Here is a 24,346-nt window from a genome sequence, read left to right as displayed (position 1 = left end):
TCAGTGAAGTTAATTAGTTTGGAGGGTACAGTAGGAGGGGAAGGTGGAGATTTATGTGTATTGAAGGGAGTAGAAGAAGCGAGTGGGAGTGTTAGGGGTTCTGTCCGTGGAATAAGTGAGTTTTGAGTTTTTTTCTGAAGTCCAGGTAGGTGGGGGCGTCAAGTACAATTTGGGCAAGCCATGAGTTTAGTTTGGCTGCCTGGAAGGAGAAGGTTTTGTCAAGGAACCTTTTGAGATGACATAGTTTTAGGGAGGGGAAGGCGAACAGATGAATTCTGCGAGAGTTCTTATTGTTGTGATTTAATTTAAAGTGGGGGATGAGGTAGCTTGGGGATAGACCAAACAACGTTTTGTAGCTGAGGCATGCGAACTTGAATAGTACTCTGGATTCAAATGGTAGCCAGTGCAGTTTATGGTAGAAAGGGGTGATATGTTCCAATTTGTTTAGGCCAAATATAAGGCGGACGGCAGTGTTCTGAATCAGTTTTAGTCTCCTGGTGGTTTTCTTCATGGAGCCTAGGTAAATGATGTTGCAATAATCCAGGATGCTGAGAATGGAGGATTGTACTAACAGTCGGAATGAGTTGTCATCAAAGTATTTTTTTATGGTGCGGAGTTTCCAGAGCACCGAGAAGCTTTTCCTGACGGTAAGATCAATGTGCTTCTCAAGGGATAGGTGTTTGTCTAGGGTGACTCCTAGTATTTTTAGGGTTTGTTCTAGGGGGAAGTCCGATCCATTCACTTGAATTGAGGTATCTTTGATTTTATCATTGGGGGAGGCCAGGAAGAATTTAGTTTTGTCAGCGTTTAGTTTTAGTCTCTAGGATAGCATCCAGAGTTCTATCTGCCTGAGTAAGTGTGATATAGAGTTAAGCAGCTCTAGGGTGAAACTGGTTAGTGGGATGATTATTGTGATGTCGTCTGCGTAAATGAAGAATTTGAGCTTGAAGCTGTGCAGGAGGTTTCCCAGGGAGACGAGATAGACATTGAATAGGGAGGGGGATAGTGGTGAGCCCTGGAAACACCACAGGAATTGTCCCAGCTGTGGGAGAAAGAGTTGTTCTTGATCACTCTGTAAGATCTATTTTTTAGAAACCCGTGGAACCAGCTGAGAATCTGTCCGGAGATGTCGATGTGTGCAAGACAGTTTAGGAGAATGGTGTGGTCGACTAGGTCGAAAGCACTGCTTAGGTCAAGTTGCAAGATTAGGGCGCTGGAACCCTGGCTGAAGAGTGAGTGCAGGTAGTGGAGTAGAGAGGCTATGATAGTTTCGGTGCTATGGACAGAGCGAAAGCCCGATTGGTTGTCGTGTAAGATGTCGAATTTGTCCAGGTATGTGGTGAGTTCTGCATTTACTGCCCCTTCAGTTATTTTGGTGACTAGCGGGATGCTGGCGATAGGTCTGTAATTAGATGGGATGTTGGGAGGTTCTTTTGAGTTTTTATAATTGGAGTTATCAAGATGTGGCCTTGCTCTGCTGGGAAGTTTCCAGCGGATAGTAGAGCGTTGACCCATGTCAGCATGTTGGCTTTGAAGTGGATTGGGGCAGTTTTCATGACATTTGGGGGGCAAGTATCCAGTCTGCAGTAGGAGTTATTATATTTGTTGTAGTATTTGTTAAAGGATTGCCAGTCTATGGATGTGAAATGGTTCCAACTTAGGTCGGTTCTGGACCCTAGATCACAGTTGGATGTGGTTGTGTCATTGAGGATAGGAAAGTACCCGTGGGGATTGGCAGGGGGCGTTATTGATGATCTTAATTTTTGTATTTTGGAATTGAAGAAGTCTTCTAGGGTGCTGGCTGTTAAAGTGGATTCCTCCCGGGTGTCAGTGAGTGTCTCGAGGTTGTAGAGGTCGTTGACCAGGTTGAAAAAGTTTCTACTGTTGTTTGTAACATTTCCTATTTTTTGGGCGTAGAAATTTTTTTGTTTTTCCTTGGTGAGGTTTTTGTAGATTTTTACTTCTGATCTCCACACAACCCTGTGCTCCTGAGTACCAGATTTAGACCATAATCTTTCTGACTTTCTTAGGTCTCTCTTTAGCAGTAGCAGCTCAGAATCAAACCATCCCTCTAGATTTGTGCTTCTAATTCTGCGGATTTTTAAGGGGGCAATTTTGTTTAGAATGTTAGTGCTGTCTTTAGTCCATGAGGACATGAATTGATCTATTTCTGCATTCTAAATAGTGATATTCTCATAGTGGGACCAGAATTCTATTGGGTCGATCTTACCTCTGGAAGTGTGGGTTTTATTAGTTCTTGTTTTATTGTTTATGTTAGTTCTTTGCTGGCAGTCAATAGTGAAGTTACATAGTCTATGGTCAGACCATAGGGAATCTGACCAGTTATCTTCTTTCCATGAAGAGACAAGGGGAGTCCCTGGAGGCTAACTCAGGCCCTCCATTCCAGGATTTACCCCTGATTTTTTCAGACTTATGTTTGAAGCCTATATGGGCTGTTGGGCCTCATCTCTCCCCTCTGGGGTCATGCCGGATGGCTCGCATGAAGGTTTTTACTCACACAGACGCCATAGGTATCTCGGGCCACGTACTCAACTGGTTTAAAGGTTTCCTAAAAAAACAATCCTACCAAGTCATCAGTGAGCAAACCTACTCCCAAGCTTGGACCAACCCCTGTGGTGTCCCTCAAGGCTCTCCTTTATCCCCACCCTATTCAACCTGTACATGTCCTCCAGGCCAGGAACTATCCAAACTGAACCTTCAATCATACATCTACGCTGATGACATCACAATCATCGTCCCCATCTCTACACTGTCAACCGAAACCAGACACTTTCTCTCATCTATCATCAACCAAGTAGAACAATGGTCAAAAAACTTCAAACTAAAGCTAAACTCGGAAAAGACCAAGATATGTATGGCCTCCCCAACAAACAAATCAACTCAATCTACTATCAACCTAAATGGAAGAAATTTCCCAATTAACCCTACTATCAAAATCTTAGGAGTCACCCTAGATCAGCATCTGACACTAGAAGCCCATACCAACATCCTAATTAAAAAATGCTTTCACTTATTATGGAAACTACGCACCCTAAAACCGTACTTTGATTTCACATCATTCAGACTGCTGGTCCAGTCCCTGGTCCTAAGCTTACTGGACTACTGCAACATAATCTACTTAGGATCTCACAAAAAAACATTAAAAAACTGAGACTTATCCATAACACAGCCGTTCGACTAATATTTGGCTTGAAAAAAAATCTGACCACATCACCCCATACTACAAGAAACTTCACTGGCTACCTATTGAGTCCAGAATTATCTTCAAATTTGGTTGCCTCTACTTCAAGATTCTCTTCAGCACCGCACCCACCTACCTCCTGAAACACCTCACCCTACAGGACAAACTCTGCTTTTCACGCAGAACACTACTGTTCACATTTCCTTCCCCCAAAGGATGCAAATTCAAAAGATTCCTCAACAGGACACTCCTTTCAAGCAGGGATATGGAACAACACCTTAAGTGACCTAATCCTGAACTCACTAACGTACCATTCATTCAGAAAATCACTAAAACCCACCTGTTAGACAGATTTATCTTACCCTTCAATTCTGCTTAACACCTACCATACCTTACATATCCCTTCCCCCTTTTCTCCCAGTCACCTATCTGTCTATCTATACCTCCCAAATCTAACTGATGTAACTTTGCTGTCCTTACAGCTCCACTTATTGTATACCGTCTTGAACTGAAAAGGTATGATGGGATATAAATAAAGCTATTATTATTATTTGACATATTTGCTAATCATTTAATTTGAAGTAGACTTGAGCTGAGCAGGGAGTTCTCTGTCCCCTTATGTTTCTCTTTGTTGTGTTCCTCAAGTGCTTTGGTACAAACTGAGGGGCACAGAGCAGTATCAGAGAGGTGGAGCTGAAAAATGTAAATGACGCCTTCTACACAAACTCACGAGTAGAGGTGAATAACCCACTGTTTCAAGACTCGTATGCCTTTCTACTATAAAGAAGATTATCGAGGTAAAAACCTAATCATCCTTTCTTCCTGAAAATCTGGTGATAGAGAGTTCCAGATTTAGGGGCTGTCACACAAAAGCAAGTGGTCCTGGCCATATGAAAGCAGATCTAAAAATGATTTGGATCATGAGCCAATGCTGATATATAGAACAGAGTGGAGGAGTGGACTAATGGTTAGAGCAGCTACCTTAACACCCTGAGGTTGCGAGTTCAATTCCCAATGCAGCAACTTGTAACTCTGAGCAAGTCACTTAACACTTCATTGCACCATGTAAACTGCTTTGATTGTGTAAACCACTCAGAAAATTCAGTATATTAAGTTCAATTCCTTTACAATGGAGGTTTCTTGAAAGTATATGATGTATGAAAAAACTGAATAAGAAAGATGGAGTCTCAGAGTCAAGCATTTGATAGGTAAAAGTTACAATCTTAAACATAATTTGATAGGAGATTGGAAGCCAGTGCTCCTTAATCAATAATTCTGATGAATTAACATATTTCTTGGCTCTGTACATAGAGTAATTTAAGTGCATCTTTTTGAATAATTTGTAGTCTTCACAGTTGATATTGTGGCAAACCTTGTAATACAAAAATTACAGTAATCAAGTCTGGACATAACCAAAGTATAGCTAAATACAGTCATGTAAAAAAATTAGGACACCCCATGAAATATTCAGTTCTCTTTTTTAATTTATCTCTGGAAAAGAAAGTGATGTAATTGCAGGTAAACAACAAAAATTTTCTTTGATTTACTCATGAAACAAAAGATATCCACAAAAAAGTGTATTCTGAGAAATGGCAGATGAAGTTTAATGTGGAAAAGTGCAAAGTAATGCATTTAGGCAGAAAGAACAAGGAACACGAGTATAGAATGTCAGGTGCAACTCTGGGTTAGAGCGAACAAGAAAAGGACCTGGGTGTACTGATAGATAGGACCCTGAAACCGTCGGCAGAATGCGCGGCAGCGGCAAAGAAAGCAAATAGAATGTTAGGCATGTTAAAGAAAGGAATCATGAGTAGATTGGAAAAAGTTATAATGCTGCTTTATAGAGCAATGGTCAGACCACACTTGGAATACATAGTAACATAGTAACATAGTAGATGACGGCAGATAAAGACCTGAATGGTCCATCCAGTCTGCCCAACCTGATTCAATTTAAATTTTTTTTTTTTTTCTTAGCTATTTCTGGGCGAGAATCCAAAGCTTTACCCGGTACTGTGCTTGGGTTCCAACTGCCGAAATCTCTGTTAAGACTTACTCCAGCCCATCTACACCCTCCCAGCCATTGAAGCCCTCCCTGCCCATCCTCCTCCAAACGGTCATACACAGACACAGACCGTACAAGTCTGCCCAGTAACTGGCCTAGTTCAATCTTTAATATTATTTTCTGATTCTAAATCTTCTGTGTTCATCCCACACTTCTTTGAACTCAGTCACAGTTTTACTCTCCACCACCTCTCTCGGGAGCGCATTCCAGGCATCCACCACCCTCTCCGTAAAGTAGAATTTCCTAACATTGCCCCTGAATCTACCACCCCTCAACCTCAAATTATGTCCTCTGGTTTTACCATTTTCCTTTCTCTGGAAAAGATTTTGTTCTACGTTAATACTCTTTAAGTATTTGAACGTCTGAATCATATCTCCCCTGTCTCTCCTTTCCTCTAGGGTATACATATTCAGGGCTTCCAGTCTCTCCTCATACGTCTTCTGGCGCAAGCCTCCTATCATTTTCGTTGCCCTCCTCTGGACCGCCTCAAGTCTTCTTACGTCTTTCGCCAGATACGGTCTCCAAAACTGAACACAATACTCCAAGTGGGGCCTCACCAATGACCTGTACAGGGGCATCAACACCTTCTTCCTTCTACTGACTACGCCTCTCTTTATACAGCCCAGAATCCTTCTGGCAGCAGCCACTGCCTTGTCACACTGTTTTTTTCGCCTTTAGATCTTCGGACACTATCACCCCAAGGTCCCTCTCCCCGTCCGTGCATATCAGCTTCTCTCCTCCCAGCATATACGGTTCCTTCCTATTATTAATCCCCAAATGCATTACTCTGCATTTCTTTGCATTGAATTTTAGTTGCCAGGCATTAGACCATTCCTCTAACTTTTGCAGATCCTTTTTCATATTTTCCACTCCCTCTTCGGTGTCTACTCTGTTACAAATCTTGGTATCATCTGCAAAAAGGCACACTTTTCCTTCTAACCCTTCAGCAATGTCACTTACATACATATTGAACAGGATTGGCCCCAGCACCGAACCCTGAGGGACTCCACTAGTCACCTTTCCTTCCTTCGAGCGACTTCCATTAACCACCACCCTCTGGCGTCTGTCCGACAGCCAGTTTCTGACCCAGTTCACCACTTTGGGTCCTAACTTCAGCCCTTCAAGTTTGTTCAACAGCCTCCTATGAGGAACTGTATCAAAGGCTTTGCTGAAATCCAAGTAAATTACATCTAGCATATGTCCTCGATCCAGCTCTCTGGTCACCCAATCAAAAAATTCAATCAGGTTCGTTTGGCACGATTTACCTTTTGTAAAGCCATGTTGCCTCGGATCCTGTAACCCATTAGATTCAAGGAAATACACTATCCTTTCTTTCAGCAACACTTCCATTATTTTTCCAATAACTGAAGTGAGGCTCACCGGCCTGTAGTTTCCTGCTTCATCCCTGTGACCACTTTTATGAATAGGCACCACATCCGCTCTCCTCCAATCCCCAGGAATCACTCCCGTCTCCAGAGATTTGTTGAACAAGTCTTTAATAGGACTCGCCAGAACCTCTCTGAGCTCCCTTAGTATCCTGGGATGGATCTCGTCTGGTCCCATCGCTTTGTCCACCTTCAGTTTTTCAAGTTGCTCATAAACACCCTCCTCCGTGAACGGCGCAGAATCTACTCCATTTTCTCGTGTAACTTTGCCAGACAATCTCGGTCCTTCTCCAGGATTTTCTTCTGTGAACACAGAACAGAAGTATTTGTTTAGCATATTTGCTTTCTCATCATCACTCTCCACATATTTGTTCCCAGCATCTTTTAGCCTAGCAATTCCATTTTTTATCTTCCTCCTTTCACTAATATATCTGAAATAATTTTTATCTCCCTTTTTTACATTTTTAGCCATTTGTTCTTCCGCCTGTGTCTTCGCCAAACGTATCTCTCTCTTGGCTTCTTTCAGTTTCACCCTGTAGTCCTTTCTGCTCTCCTCTTCTTGGGTTTTTTTATATTTCATGAACGCCAACTCTTTCGCCTTTATTTTCTCAGCCACTAGGTTGGAGAACCATATCGGCTTCCTTTTTCTCTTGTTTTTATTGATTTTCTTCACATAAAGGTCCGTAGCCATTTTTATCGCTCCTTTCAGCTTAGACCACTGTCTTTCCACTTCTCTTATGTCCTCCCATCCTAACAGCTCTTTCTTCAGGTACTTTCCCATTGCATTAAAGTCCGTACGTTTGAAATCTAGGACTTTAAGTATCGTGCGGCCGCTCTCCACTTTAGCCGTTATATCAAACCAAACCGTTTGATGTACGCTACTACCCAGGTGAGCACCCACTCGAACATTAGTCTCCCAACCTAAAGAAGGATATAAAACTGCTGGAGAGGGTGCAGAGACGAGCAACAAAGCTGATAAAGGGTATAGAGAACTTGGAATACGAGGAACGATTTAAGAGACTGGGATTGTTATCCCTTGAGAAAAAGAGACTGCGAGGTGATATGATCGAGACCTTCAAAATACTGAAAGGAATCGACAAAATAGAGCAGGAAAAAAAATTATTTACAATGTCCAATGTGACACGGACAAGAGGACATGGACTGAAGCTAAGGAGGACAAGTCCAGGACAAATATTAGGAAGTTCTGCTTAATGCAACGAGTGGTAGACACCTGGAATGCTCTCCCAGAGGAGGTTATTGCGGAATCCACTGTTCTAGGATTTAAAAGCTAACTAGATGCACATCTCCTTACGAGAGGCATAGAGGGATATGGGTGACTAAAAATTACGCCAGGTGTACACCTGGCTGGGCCTCCACGTGTGCGGATCGCCGGACTTGATGGACTGAAGGTCTGATCCGGAGATGGCAGTTGTTATGAACAGACTTAGTGGAATGTAATTTGGAGAATACTGATCATCTACCTGCTCAGGAAGAAGAAGAAACTATAAGACATGTGGCATGCTTATGAACTGAATTATGATTAGAGACTCACAAGGGAGATTGAGGGGGGCTTTTGATGTTATGTATTGTGTGTTATGTTTGTAATATTTATGTTTTATTTAAAGATAATTTATTACAAGTATTAAATGATGTTGAATATTGAAAGTATGAAAGGAATTTAAATATAATAGCTCCTTTAATATTAAAGTGGTATATTAGACAAGGAATTTCTTGGCCTAAAATAGCAGTGCCTAACTCATTCCACACTCAATCTTTACCCCTAACCACACATACTTTTTAGATAGGTGCTTCAATGTAGACACCTACCATGAGGTGATAGGTGCCTACTGAGTAAGGCTAATTATTTTTTTAATTGGTTCTTAATTAGTTTTTAATGATGCTTTCAGTTATCAGTGCCAATTAAACAATTTTTTTAAAGTTAGGGCTTTGGTAAACAGGAATTATTGTCTATTGCCTATACCTTCGGGTCCCAGATGAAAGTTCCCCTCAAATTCCATCATAGGCGTTTGAAGGATGAAATCCCCTTGCCTGGGAGCCTTGCTGGGATCCAAGATGGCTGCCGCTATTTGACTGCTGAGAGGACACCTTTGACTGTCTCTCTTACCTGATTGAGGAATGCTGAAGAGAAGGGGTAGAAGTGTTGGTGGAGCCTCCCGACGCTCGAAAGCCCCATTGCCTGCTGTGGATGACATTTTCAGGTGTCTTCTAAGTGAGCAGATTTTGTCGGGGAATCGTCCGCTGGGAGCGCTGGCAGAGTAGTGCTACGGCGACTACCAATGGGCTAGATGTTACACTGAGCCCCGACGTAAGGATGCCTCCCCTTCAGCCGTTGCCGCTGGGAGCCAGCTCACCTCGAGAGGAGATCATGCCCAATGAGGAAGTGTTCTCTTCTCGAGAGGCCAACACGTCGGAGGGCTCGCTACTTGAAACAGCTCAGAGTAATTTTTTCCTCTTGAAAGAATCAGCGACCGGGACAACTTTGGCTAAAGAAGATCAAGACTTCAGAGAGGTAAACCAGCCGATTGAACAATCTTTAATGGCACAAGTAACGTTTGTTTCTCCTGTTAAACCCCCTGAAGTCACCTTAGACTCTCTCTGGGACTTAGTGTCCAATTTGGGAAATTCCCTTAATCCTCAAATAAAAAAACTTGGATAAAGAAATAAAAAAACAGAAAGAAGAAATCAAATCTTTAAAGTAAGATATGATATTGCTGAAGTCCGATATTCAAGAAGAAAATAAGGACTTAAAAGTAATCAAAGGTAATCAAGATTTACTTGTTAAAGATAATTTAATTATGAGAAAAACATTGGAAGCCCTTGAAAATAATAGCCGGGCTAATAACTTGCATTTAATTAACTTTCCAAAAATTCTATCAATCTCCCCACGAAATATGATAAAGCGTTACTTTCTGGAGATTCTTAAAATACCTGAGAACTCTTTACCACGTCTTACAAGGGTATATTATTTACCTACAAGAAATCAGGACCCTCAAAAGAAAGAAGATGATGGAAAACCACAGGAAGAACCCCTGGATGTTTCTACTTTATTGGAACAATCAGATAGAGAAGTAGCTATTTCAGCCACTCTCTTATTGACTGTAGCTTTAGCTCCAGACAAGGATTGGATCCTTAAACTTTTCTTTAAAAATAGATCTAAGGACTTCCTGGGCTTCCACATTCAAATATTTCCTGATGTCTCGAGAGAGAGACTCAGAAGAGAAGAATGGAATTTCTAATGTTGAAACCAGATGTGACTCAAATAGGGTTTTTTTTTCTTTCTTAGGTACCCCTGTAAATGTGTCATTAGATATTGCTCCTTAAAATATGTGTTTGTAGAACCGGCTTATTTGACTGATTTCCTTCCTCTGAAGTGTCTTGAGAGTGAAGAAACACCTGCATCCATATAATAATTAGCTCTCTTTCAGCAGTAGATTAAGTGATTTTGTTTGTCAAGTTCTCCTTTAATTTAAATTACTCTTATCGTTAATCTTGGATCCTAAAATTGAGTACTAGTGTGTGATTAAGTCAAGATGTGTTTTCTTTTTATACTTTGATTTATTTTCAAGATTGAAAGTAAATTTAAATATTATGTTTTCTTGATTATACTTTCTGTACAAGATGATATGCTTGATAATAATGTGAAAATCTTATAAATAAATAAATAAATAAAAAGAAGAGTCCCCCTTGCCTGACTACGCTAAGCTTCGGACATCATGGTCACAAGATCTGGCAACGGTGTTACTGAAGGACCTCATACAAAGTGCTGTAGCTAGATTGGCTTTGTTACGGAAGTACAGTAAAACCTTGGTTTGTGAGCATAATTCGTTCCAGAAGCATGCTTGTAATCCAAAGCACTTGTATATCAAAGTGAATTTCCCCTTAGGAAATAATGGAAACTCAGACGATTCGTTCCACAACCCAAAAACGTTAATACAAAATACTATACATACTTGTATTGCAAGACCTCGCTCGTATAGAACAGTCACTACACTCCCATAGCGTCAGAGAGAGAAGAACCATTGGCTCAGTTGTAATGATGTGGCACGTGTATACTTTATGTACTCGTATTGCAAGACTTTGTTCATTTAGAACAGTCGCTACACTCTCGCAGCATCACAGAGAGAAAAACCATCAGCTCAGTTGTAATGTGTGTATACTGTAAGTACTTGTATTGCAAGACATTGCTTGTATATCAAGTTAAAATGTAATAAAATGTTTTGCTTGTCTTGCAAAATGCTTGCATACCAAGTTACTTGCAAGGTTTTACTGTATATGTATTTTTGGGAAATGCAATATAAATTAATATATCGTATTTATGTGTCACCAAATTTAGGCCTGTGATAAATATGGCCATCTGTCTGCTACTCTAGGCCACATGTCGGGGTCTTGTCCAGCTATTCGGGCTTTTTGAACCAGACTCTTTGCCTACATTGGGACTATTTGGAGGGTGACTATCAGATCTTCACCCACGCTGCTTTTTTGGAGTTCTTCCCTCTCATCATCCAAGACAGCAGGGTTTGAGTGCCTTCCTTCACTGGTCCAATCTGTCAGCTTTAAAATGCATCCTTCCAGAGATGGTGTTTTTGGAGCCCTGTTTCTCTGGCTGAAATTTTGTTATCTGTGTTTTATTGCTGGCTCTAATAAAAATCATTTAAACAAAAAGTTGGGCATCTACATCAGTAGGCACCGTTTATAGAATCAGGGCCTGAGTACATAACAGAAACTCAGCGGCAAGTTTGGTATATCTTATGCAAAAGCAGCATTTTCTTGGTGAAGAAGTGTGGCGCAGTGGTTGGATCTACAGCCTCAGCACCCTGGGGTTGTGGGTTCAAACCCCGTACTGCTCCTTGTGACCCTGGGCAAGTCACTTAATCCTCCATAGCCCCAGGTACGTTAGATAGATTGTGAGCCCACCGGGACAGAGAGGGAAAATGCTTGAGTACCTGATTGTAAAAACTGCTTAGATACCTTGATAGGCGGTATATAAAATCCTAATAAACTTGAAACTTGAACTTGAAACTGGTCTGATCCACCTGCATGGTTGTAAGACTCGGCTGCGTGGGCTCAGGGGTTCTCCAGCGTGGTGCGACGGGCTGGCTGGTGGACGGAGGAGCGTCTCCTTGAGGCGGTGCTGCCTGCAGCTGTACAAGGACCCTGAGGGTTTCATGCGGCTGGCCACCTACAAACTGCAGCACCCGACACCCAACAGGGGGAGAGTGTGGCAAAGTGGTTAAGGGGGAGAGTGTGGCGCAGTGGTTAAAGCTACAGCCTCAGCACCCTGAGGTTGTGGGTTCAAACCCACACTGCTCCTTGTGACCCTGGGCAAGTCACTTAATCCCCCCATTGCCCCAGGTACATTAGATAGATTGTGAGCCCATCGGGACAGACGGGAAAAAATGCTTGAGTACCTCAATAAATTCATGTAAACCGTTCTGAGCTTCCCTGGGAGAACAGTATAGAAAATTGAATAAATAAAATAAAGTAAAATAAAGGTATACACCCCTCGCCACTTCCTCCCAGTTCTTTGGCACCTTTTGGGTTGTGGAATGAATTGTCAGCGTTGCCATTATGGCCTATGGGGAAAGTTGCTTTAATATACGAGTACCTTGGATGACGAGCATGCTTCTGGAACGAATTATGCTAGTAAACCAAGGTACCACTGTATAGGACATTTTCCTAGCAAGTGCCACATGCCTGTGATTTTAAAAGATCTTGAAGAATATTCTGAATCTGTGCAAAATAAAATTGAGCACCTTAATAATAATCATATTCAATAAAGTCTAATTATACAAAGGAAAGTTTTTGTTATTTACATGCTTGAAAAATTGTAATGTAAGAGGGTGGTTTGAAAAGTTTGGTAAAAAAAAAACCCAAGTTAAACAAATATTTTAAAAAATTTGATAAAACCTATTTTTTCCGACGGGATGGAAAAACTGGACACTCGCTGTACTAAGGCTCTCTTTTACTAAACTGCGGTAGAGGTTTCTACCGTGACCCAAGGCACTATGCTCCGACACTCATAGACTTCTATGAGCATCGGAGCATTTAGGCTTTGGGTCACGGTAGAAACTTCTACCGTGGCTTAGTAAAACACACCTTGGGGGTGGGGGGGGTGACGGAGATAATTGTACAGGCCACTATGGAGACTAGGGGCTCCTTTTACAAAGGTGCGCTACTGGTTTAATGCACGTAACCCCGCTAGCGCGCCTTTGTAAAAGGAGCCCTAGGTTGAGAAATAAAGCTTTGTTTTTTTACAACAAGCTGATCTAAGCCTATAAATATATTGTATGCATTTCATTTATTTGTTCAACATGTCTGTTGTCAGCATAGCTATCGCTAGCAATCAGCATTTTCAGTTGGCATAACTGATGTCAGCAAAGGCCTATGGGAAATTATATCAATCTGACTGGCATGTGAATGCAAATAGACCCTGAGTGAAAGCACACTGTTTCATATTGCCCGAAAAGATGGTTTTAAGTAGCCCTGATTAAATCATGATTAGCTAAAAGGTGTTAATGTGTTAATGTCTGATTAAGAGGGTGCTTAGGACAATGGGTCCAGGTGCACAGATAACTAAAGTTAATCAGAAACTATTGTCAGAGGCATACTGGAAATTACATTTGACCATAGCCTGTTCTTCTTCTGTCTAGCACGAATTTACTACTAATGGGAATGTTTAACTTCTATTGATTCTATATTTAGAATAAGTTTCCAAACTATAAAAGCCCCTCGCAGCATCACCCCTCTCTCTTGGGTCTTGGCTCTCTTCTTCTTTCTTTCTTTCTCTCTCTGGCTGATCTCTGGAACCCGAAACTTAGACTATCACCCCATCCCATAAGAACATAAGAACATATGAAATGCCTTCACTGGATCAGACCGAGGTCCATCTTGTCCGGCGATCCGCCCACGCGGTGGCCCATTTAGGTACTCCTTTTTGGAGACCGGGATTACCCGTATCCCTCAATATGATTTGCAAGAAGGTGTACATCCGACTTGCGCTTGAAACCCAGAACAGTAGTCTCCGCCACAACCTCCTCCGGGAGAGCATTCCAAGTGCCAACCACTCGCTGTGTGAAACAGAACTTCCTAACATTTGTCCTAAACCTGCTGCCACTCAGTTTCAGGCTATGACCCCGTGTCCGTGTCCCCTCCGAAAATGTTAGTAATGCTGTTTCCTGGTCTATTTTATCAAATCCTTTTAATATTTTAAAAGTCTCTATCAAATCCCCTCGCAATCTTCTCGAGGGTGAATAGTCCCAGTTTTCTGAGGCGTTCTTTGTAGCTCAAATTTTCCATACCTTTGACTAGTTTCGTGGCTCGTCTCTGCACCTTCTCCAGCAGAGTTATATCCTTCTTAAGGTATGGAGACCAGTGTTGGACACAGTATTCCAAGTGAGGTCTGACCATTGATCTGTAAAGTGGCATTATGACCAGTGTTCCCTCTAAGCTGCGCTGGCGTGCGCTGGCGCACAAAATATTTACATCCAGCGCACAAGTTTCACGTCACAGCGCACGGCGGGCAGGGCGGCGAGAGGAGAATCGGGCGAGTTGGCTCATAACTTGCTGGCGCCCGATATTTGTAGCGCACAGCGAAAAAAATTTTGCTCACAACACCCGCCCGCTTAGAGGGAGCACTGATTATGACCTCTTCCGATCTACTCGTGATCCCCTTCTTAATCATGCCCAACATCCTGTTTGCTTTCTTCGCCGCCGCCGCACATTGAGCCGAAGGCTTTAGGGTTCTGTCTATCAGTACCCCCAAATCTCTTTCTTGTTCGCATTTGGCTAATGTCACCCCCCAACATCTTATACTCATGTTCTTTGTTTTTCTTTCCTAAATGCATCACCTTGCATTTGTCTATGTTAAAATTCATCTGCCACTTTTTCGCCCAAGTTTCCAGCTGGTTTAGATCCTTCTGGAGATCCTCGCAGTCCCCTAGAGAGCCAACCACCCGACATAGTTTTGTATCATCTGCAAACTTTGTTATATTGCATGATGTTTCCTCTTCAAGGTCATTTATAAAAATATTAAACAAGATAGGCCCAAGAACCGAACCCTGGGGCACAACGCTAGTCACTCTCTCCCAGTCCGAGAATTGCCCATTTATGCTAATCCTCTGACTTCTGTTCTCTAGCCATTTGCCAATCCATCTGTGCACCTCTCCTCCTATTCCATGGCTCAGTAGTTTTCTCATAAGCCTTGCATGCGGAACCTTGTCAAACGCTTTCTGGAAGTCCAAGTAAACTATGTCCACTGGATCTCCACTATCCAATTGTTTGTTCACCTTCTCAAAGAATTTAAGTAAATTTGTCAGACATGACTTCCCTTTCCTAAAGCCGTGTTGACTAGTCCTTATTAGGTTGTGATCTTCCAAGTGTTGTACAATGTTGTCTTTAATTAGTGCTTCAATTATCTTCCCAGGAACTGATGTGAGGCTCACAGGTCTGTAGTTTCCTGGTTCACCTCTTGATCCTTTTTTGAAAATTGGGATGACATTTGCTATCCTCCAGTCCTCTGGTATTTGCCCGGTTCTAATTGACATGTTAGCTCAGGATTGCAATAGTTCACCAATTTCTACCTTAAGTTCCTTTAATACTCTCGGGTGAATTCCATCCGGTCCAGGGGATTTGTCACTTTTTAGTTTGTCAATCTGAAAGTATATCATGTCCAACTCCACATTTACTGTTGCGAGGCTTTCCTCTATGCCTCCGGTGAATATCTTCCCTGTGTCTGGCATTGTTGTAGTGTCCTCATTTGTGAAGACAGAGGCAAAGAATGCATTTAACTTATCGGCAACTTGTTTGTCATCTTTGATTGACCCTTTCCTTCCTTGGTCATCGAGAGGGCCCACTGCCTCTCTTGCTGGTTTCTTTCCTTTTATATATCTAAAAAAGGGCTTGAAGTTTTTGGCTTCTTGCGCTATCTTTTCTTCATAGACTTTTTTGGCATCTCTTACCACTTTATGACACTTTTTCTGATCGATTTTATGACAGTTCCAGGCCTCCACCGTTTTTTCCTGTTTCCATTTTTTAAACGAGTTCCTCTTTTCTCTTACTGCATCCTTAACCTCTTTGGATAACCAAGCTGGTTCTCCTTTTTTCTTTTTTCACCTTCCTTTGGATATCTTTGGTATGTGGATATTCTGTGCTTCTGTGATGGTGTTTTTCAGTAGAGACCATGCTTGCTCAACTGTTTGGATTTCTGCTTTGCCCTTCTTGAGCTGTTTTCTAACCATGGTTCTCATGCTGTCGTAATTCCCTTTTTTGAAGTTAAAGGTCGTGGCTTTAGTCTTGATTGGTTTCCCCCTTCCAATGCCAATGGTAAAATTGATCATATTGTGATCACTTGTCCCCAGCGGGGCCGTAACTTCTACATCTGCTGTCCTCCCAGTAATGCCATTTATGACCAAGTCTAGGATTACGTTTCCTCTTGTTGGTTCTCCTACCATTTGTTCAAGGAAGCAATCTCCTATCAATTCTAGGAATTTTATCTCCCTGCCGCAGCTTGACGTTCCCAAATTCCAGTTTATCCCCGGAAAGTTGAAGTCTCCCATGATCGTTACATTTCCTGATCTACATCTACGATTAATTTCCTCCATCATTTCTTTGTCTGTTTCCTCATTCTGTCCCGGGGGTCGATAATAGAGGCCAATTTGTATGTCTGCTTCTTTTTGTCCAGGAATCTTCATCCAGAGGGACTCTAGTTTATCATTAGCTTCTGTTTCTCTATCCCTAACAGACTCTATTTCCTCAGGGACATACAGGGCAATACCTCCCCCTTTTTGCCCAATCCTATCTCTTCTGTATAGTTTATATCCTTGCAATGCTGTGTCCCATTCATTTTCTTCATTCCACCATGTTTCTGTTATTCCTATAATATCCAGTTGTTTTCTTTTTGCTAATTCTTCCAGTTCGTCCATTTTGTTTCCTAAGCTTCTGGCATTCGTATACATACATTTAAGTTCTATTCGTGCTAATTTCATGGATTTAGTGGTCCTCACATCCTTTTTTGTATCCATTTGATCTGTTTCATTGCCACTTATAGTATCATCATGTTCTTGCCCTTTAACTGCGTGGTTGCTTAAAGTTTCCTCCTCGGTATATCCTGGTGTCCGGGCCATCGACGGGTTGTCGACTGTCGGCTCTCCCCTATTCTTTAGTTTAAAGCCTTCTCAATGGACTTCTTCATATTCTCAGCCAGGACTCTCGCTCCCTGTTTGGTGAGGTGTAGGCCGTCCTTTCTATAGTACCTGCTTCTACCCCAGAATGTTGCCCAATTTCGCACGAAGTCGAAACCCTCTTCTTCGCACCATCGCCTCATCCAGGCGTTAACATAGTAACATAGTAACATAGTAGATGATGGCAGATAAAGACCCGAATGGTCCATCCAGTCTGCCCAACCTGATTCAATTTAAATTATTATTATTATTTTTTTTTTTCTTCTTAGCTATTTCTGGGCGAGAATCCAAAGCTTTACCCGGTACTGTGCTTGGGTTCCAACTGCCGAAATCTCTGTTAAGACTTACTCCAGCCCATCTACACCCTCCCAGCCATTGAAGTCCTCCCCTGCCCATCCTCCTCCAAACGGCCATGCACAGACACAGACCGTACAAGTCTGCCCAGTAACTGGCCTAGTTCAATCTTTAATATTATTTTCTGATTCTAAATCTTCTGTGTTCATCCCACGCTTCTTTGAACTCAGTCACAGTTTTACTCTCCACCACCTCTCTCGGGAGCGCATTCCAGGCATCCACCACCCTCTCCGTAAAGTAGAATTTCCTAACATTGCCCCTGAATCTACCACCCCTCAACCTCAAATTATGTCCTCTGGTTTTACCATTTTCCTTTCTCTGGAAAAGATTTTGTTCTACGTTAATACCCTTTAAGTATTTGAACGTCTGAATCATATCTCCCCTGTCTCTCCTTTCCTCTAGGGTATACATATTCAGGGCTTCCAGTCTCTCCTCATACGTCTTCTGGCGCAAGCCTCCTATCATTTTCGTTGCCCTCCTCTGGACCGCCTCAAGTCTTCTTACGTCTTTCGCCAGATACGGTCTCCAAAACTGAACACAATACTCCAAGTGGGGCCTCACCAATGACCTGTACAGGGGCATCAACACCTTCTTCCTTCTACTGACTACGCCTCTCTTTATACAGCCCAGAATCCTTCTGGCAGCAGCCACTGCCTTGTCACACTGTTTTTTCGCCTTTAGATCTTCGGACACTATCACCCCAAGGTCCCTCTCCCCGTCCGTGCATATCAGCTTCTCTCCTCCCAGCATATACGGTTCCTTCCTATTATTAATCCCCAAATGCATTACTCTGCATTTCTTTGCATTGAATTTTAGTTGCCAGGCATTAGACCATTCCTCTAACTTTTGCAGATCCTTTTTCATATTTTCCACTCCCTCTTCGGTGTCTACTCTGTTACAAATCTTGGTATCATCTGCAAAAAGGCACACTTTTCTTTCTAACCCTTCAGCAATGTCACTTACATACATATTGAACAGGATTGGCCCCAGCACCGAACCCTGAGGGACTCCACTAGTCACCTTTCCTTCCTTCGAGCGACTTCCATTAACCACCACCCTCTGGCGTCTGTCCGACAGCCAGTTTCTGACCCAGTTCACCACTTTGGGTCCTAACTTCAGCCCTTCAAGTTTGTTCAACAGCCTCTTATGAGGAACTGTATCAAAGGCTTTGCTGAAATCCAAGTAAATTACATCTAGCATATGTCCTCGATCCAGCTCTCTGGTCACCCAATCAAAAAATTCAATCAGGTTCGTTTGGCACGATTTACCTTTTGTAAAGCCATGTTGCCTCGGATCCTGTAACCCATTATATTCAAGGAAATACACTATCCTTTCTTTCAGCAACACTTCCATTATTTTTCCAACAACTGAAGTGAGGCTCACCGGCCTGTAGTTTCCTGCTTCATCCCTGTGACCACTTTTATGAATAGGGACCACATCCGCTCTCCTCCAATCCCCAGGAATCACTCCCGTCTCCAGAGATTTGTTGAACAAGTCTTTAATAGGACTCGCCAGAACCTCTCTGAGCTCCCTTAGTATCCTGGAATGGATCCCGTCTGGTCCCATCGCTTTGTCCACCTTCAGTTTTTCAAGTTGCTCATAAACACCCTCCTCCGTGAACGGCGCAGAATCTACTCCATTTTCTCGTGTAACTTTGCCAGACAATCTCGGTCCTTCTCCAGGATTTTCTTCTGTGAACACAGAACAGAAGTATTTGTTTAGCACATTTGCTTTCTCCTCATCACTCTCCACATATTTGTTCCCAGCATCTTTCAGCCTAGTAATTCCATTTTTTATCTTCCTCCTTTCACTAATATATCTGAAAAAATTTTTATCTCCCTGTTTTACATTTTTAGCCATTTGTTCTTCCGCCTGTGCCTTCGCCAAACGTATCTCTCTCTTGGCTTCTTTCAGTTTCACCCTGTAGTCCTTTCTGCTCTCCTCTTCTTGGGTTTTTTTATATTTCATGAACGCCAACTCTTTCGCCTTTATTTTCTCAGCCACTAGGTTGGAGAACCATATCGGCTTCCTTTTTCTCTTGTTTTTATTGATTTTCTTCACATAAAGGTCCGTAGCCATTTTTATCGCTCCTTTCAGCTTAGACCACTGTCTTTCCACTTCTCTTATGTCCTCCCATCCTAACAGCTCTTTCTTCAGGTACTTTCCCATTGCATTAAAGTCCGTACGTTTGAAATCTAGGACTTTAAGTATCGTGCGGCCGCTCTCCACTTTAGCCGTTATATCAAACCAAACCGTTTGATGATCGCTACTACCCAGGTGAGCACCCACTCGAACATTAGAGATACTCTCTCCATTTGTGAGGACCAGATCCAATATTGCTTTTTCCCTTGTGGGTTCCGTCACCATTTGTCTGAGCAGAGCCTCTTGAAAGGCATCCACAATCTCCCTACTTCTTTCCGATTCCGCAGACGGAACATTCCAGTCCGCATCCGGCAGGTTGAAATCTCCCAACAGCAGAACCTCCTCTTTCCTTCCAAACTTTTGGATATCCACAATCAGATCCTTATCAATTTGCTGCGATTGAGTCGGAGGTCTGTAGACTACACCCACGTAGATAGAAGTTCCATCTTCTCTTTTCAGAGCAATCCATATCGCTTCTTCCTCTCCCCAGGTCCCTTGCATTTCGGTCGCTTGGATATTGATCTTTACATAGAGAGCTACTCCTCCACCTTTATGACCATCTCTGTCCTTCCTAAAAAGATTATATCCCGGTATGTTTGCATCCCATCCATGTGATTCACTGAACCATGTCTCTGTGATAGCAACAATATCTAGATCTGCCTCTAATATCAGGGCTTGCAGATCATGAACTTTGTTGCTTAGACTGCGAGCATTTGTGGTCATCGCTTTCCAGTTATTTTTCAGCGATAATCTCCTTTTTCGTATGGATTTTTGTGTCGTTTCACTTTCCGTTGCAATACTAAGAAATGAGTTGCTGATATTGCTTATGTTGCAGCCTTTACTACTATCACATCTTTTCTTTTGCCGGGGGTGGTCTCTATAATTGTCCTTCGTACATACACCACCCCCACCTTCTAGTTTAAATGCCTAGAAAAATATTGTCTAAATTTCTCTGCAAGGTTTCTTTTTCCTGCTGTAGTAATATGTAGCCCATCAGTGCAATATAGCTTCTTGTCCTTCCATGTATTTCCCCATCCTCCTATGTACCTGAAGCCTTCTTGATGACACCAGGCTCTGAGCCATCTATTAAAGTCCTCTGTGTTTTTCACTCTTTGCTCTCCTTTTCCATATGCAGGCAGTATTTCAGAAAAAGCTAAAGTCTTTACAAAAGGTTTCACGCCCTCACCAAGCTCCCGAAAAGCTTTCTGTGCTGCAAGTGTGGAGTTGTTGGCCAGGTCATTTGTTCCCAGATGGATAACAACATCAGTGTTAAAATCCTTAGTTTCTTCCTTAATTATAGTCAGTATTTGCCTGGAACTCCTGGTAGCTGAGGATCCTGGAAGACATTTCACTATTTTGGTCTCCTCGCCCTGTGTTCCAAGGTTAATGCCTCTGATGATGGAATCTCCCAACAGTAATAGTTTTCTGTTTTTGGCTTTTTTATTTGTACTTAGGGTGCTCTTGTTCTCTTGAGTTTCCTTCATTGGTTCAAGTCCCACCTCCCTTCTGTTTTCCTGAGTATCGCAGTGCACTAGTGGAGCGAAGGAATTCTGTAGAGGTAATATTAGTGAAGGTGGATGTTTCTGTGTTACATGTCGCAGTCTTCCTGAGCCTACTGTGACCCATTTATTCCTGGGCTGTTTTATTCTTTGAGGTAGAGGTGGTAAGTTGGTATGATTTTGTGGAGTGATGGAAGCTGCTTTAATTGTATTCAATTCCTGTTTAAGTTTGCAGAGCTCCTCCTTAATACTGGCAAGTTGAAGACAGATGGGGCAAGCCTTAAGCCTCCAAATAGTATGTCTTGGAATTAAAGCACCACAGTGATTGCATAGAATAAAGGTCATCTTGATTGGTTGTGAAGTGACCAGAAATATAGGCTCTATACCACCTAAAACACAGTATTTTAAACAAAAATGCAGGAAGAGGAAATAAGATTTAACAGAGGAAAGAGAAGGATTTATTTTTTGTGCTTTTTTATATTTTTTTTTAGTAAGAAACAGGGAGGAGAAGAGAAATTAAGCAGATATAATGCTGAAAACCAGTGAAAAGAGCAGAATATGAAATGTTGAGTAACTTAGCTTTTAGAAGTTCACAGGGCAGCCTTATTTCAGCAATGTCCCAAAGATAATGCAATTAACCTTAGAAGTAAAGCAGAGCCCCTCCCTTCTCCACCTAATCAGACACAATGGCTAAAAACTAGTGAGTCAGAAATATAGGCTCTATACCACCTAAAACACAGTATTTTAAACAAAACTGCAGGTTCTATCAGTGCTACCCTAAAACACAGGATTTATAACAGGATTTTCCCTACTTTAGTCACCCTCTCTCAGTTCATCTCAGTTCATCCTGCCTCATTGTGTCCGCTCTCGGTACCGGTAGGATTTCCGAGAAAGCCACCTTCACCTCCCTGACCTTCAATAGCCTTCCGAGTGAGCAGAGCTGGTCCTTTATTTCTTCCCTGTCGTATTTCCGTCCGCTAACATCGTTGGTTCCCACGTGGATAAGCACTGCAGTATCCTTTCCTCCTGCTCCGTCTATGATCCTGGTGATCCTGCTAGCCACATCCTTGACTCTTGTACCAGGCAGGCAGGTGACCAGTCTATCTTCTCTTCCTCCCGGAATGTGGCTGTCCACATTTCTTATGATGGAGTCTCCAACTATAATCCCAATCTTCTTTAGTTGGGGGTTCCTCGGGGGTCTTAAGTCCGTATCCATGGTGTAAGTCCTATCTTCTTTCTTCTGTGGCTCATCCTCAGATGGTCTATCATCTGTGTTGATTGAATTGGTGCCTCCTTCTGCATCAATTAATCCACCCTTTCTCTCTCTCTCTCTCTCTCTCTGGCTCTCCCTAGAACTTCAGACTCTCTGTCTCTTTGCCTCTGAACTATGTAAGGCAGGGAAACTACTTTGCTCTCTACTTAATTGTAATGCTTAATTGTTGTAATGCCTATGAATACTACTTTTCTGTAAGCCTATTTCTATAATATATTCTTTATGCAACCACCTCTGGCTGTGTTTCTTATTTGATTCTACTCCTGGTGAATCATCAATGAGGGAACTGAACCTGGGACCTGGCGTTTGTAAGGGCGCCTCTCAAGTGACCCCACCAACCATATATTGTGGGGGCCACTAACAAACCTTACATTTTGGGGGCTCATCTCAGTACACTTTTATGCCTAAACCTCCTGAGAACGCTTCCTGCATCCCTTATGCACCGCTCATTCGCTCAACGACGGGTAAGATATGGGCATACTGGGATCCCCGCCCAGATGATGGCCTATACAACCTAAGACAGAGGTTTGAACTCATAATGGGAACTGTTTATCTTCATAGCTTGGAGATTCTGCAGGACAGGGGACGTGCTGTTGGAGGTAAGAGAGGCATCTGCTAATTGCAGACTGGCTGTAGAAGGGTACCACAAGCTTCCCTTCATTTCAAAGAATAAAAAGAATAAAAATAAAAAAGTATGGGAGATGTCAGCATAGCTATCGCTAGCAATCAGCATGTTCAGTTGGCATAACTGATGTCAGCAAAGGCCTATGGGAAATTATATCAATCTGACTGGCATGTGAATGCAGATAGACCCTGAGTGAAGGCACACTGTTTCATATTGCCCGAAAAGATGGTTTTAAGTAGCCCTGATTAAATCATGATTAGCTAAAAGGTGTTAATGTGTTAATGTCTGATTAAGAGGGTGCTTAGGACAATGTCCAGGTGCACAGATAACTAAAGTTAATCAGAAACTATTGTCAGAGGCATACCGGAAATTACATTAGACCATAGCCTGTTCTTCTTCTGTCTAGCACGAGTTTACTACTGATGTGGATGTTTAACTTCTATTGATTCTATATTTAGAATAAGTTTCCAAACTATAAAAGCCCCTCGCAGCATCACCCCTCTCTCTTGGGTCTTGGTTCTCTTCTTCTTTCTTTCTTTCTATCTCTCTCTGGCTGATCTCTGGAACCCAAAACTTAGACTATCACCCCATCCCCCTTTCTTTCTTTCTCTCTCTCTCTCTCTCTCTCTCTCTCTCTCTCTGGCTCTCCCTAGAACTTCAGACTCTCTGTCTCTTTGCCTCTGAACTATGTAAGGCAGGGAAACTGCTTTGCTCTCTACTTAATTGTAATGCTTAATTGTTGTAATGCCTATGAATACTACTTTTCTGTAAGCCTATTTCTATAATATATTCTTTATGCAACCACCTCTGGCTGTGTTTCTTATTTGATTCTACTCCTGGTGAATCATCTGTGAGGGAACTGAACCTGGGACCTGGCGTTTGTAAGGGCGCCTCTCAAGTGACCCCACAAACCATATATTGTGGGGGCCACTAACAAACCTTACATCTGTATCTTGCCTCGTTAACATTTCTCTTTCTGTACTTAATGTGCATTGTATATTAAAATCAATAAAATATTTGAACTATAACTTTGTGTTTTTAAAAATATTTAACTTTTATTTTTTTTAACTAAACTTTTGAAACCACCCTCGTATTTAGTAAGCTTTATTGGTATCTTATGTTTTTCAGTTAAACAAAATAAAGCAACTCTATGACTCTGACAGCCTTTCTCCTTTTGCCCACTGTAGAGCATTGTGTGTACTGGCATGCTGCAGTGGCATCCTGAACCGAAGAATCTCCACTGCATGCAATCCTGTGAGGTAAGCTATGTGCTGGCATCAAAAATGCACTAACTCCTAGATTCTGCTTAAAATCTTGAGCAATGCCTCTCTCCACCCCACCCCCCTGTTTTGGGATTAATCTGTTCATGCCTCCTAGTGCTTATTATGTCTTCTTTTTAAATTTCATCCTCTACATACATAGTTACACTTTCCTCTTTTTGTAGTATTACTTTCTCTACCCTCAGTGTTTTTTTGTTTTTTCTTTCCAAACAAGAGTACTCTCTTTATCTGTTCTCAGGGTCACTCTTACTGCCCCTCTTAGAATTACTTTCTTCCCCTTCCCAGCACATCTAGCTTCTTTCTCTCTTCTAATCCTCCTGGGTCA

General features: G+C 42.2%; 1 protein-coding gene across 1 annotated transcript in view; it reads left to right on the top strand.

Moving 5' to 3' along the window:
- PAPPA2 (pappalysin 2) overlaps positions 1-24,346 on the top strand; it is a 546,937-nt gene that overhangs the window by 474,599 nt on the left and 47,992 nt on the right. Inside the window, exon 20 of the mRNA XM_033916510.1 lies at positions 23,929-24,000. Within this exon, the coding sequence (XP_033772401.1) occupies positions 23,929-24,000 (72 nt within the window). The remainder of the gene's footprint in view (positions 1-23,928; positions 24,001-24,346) is intronic.

This window comes from Geotrypetes seraphini, chromosome 12, assembly GCF_902459505.1.
Source record: "Geotrypetes seraphini chromosome 12, aGeoSer1.1, whole genome shotgun sequence".
Taxonomy (NCBI): Eukaryota; Metazoa; Chordata; class Amphibia; order Gymnophiona; family Dermophiidae; genus Geotrypetes; species Geotrypetes seraphini.
Note: the sequence above shows the minus strand (reverse complement) of the source record. Positions and strands in the feature narration are given on the sequence as shown.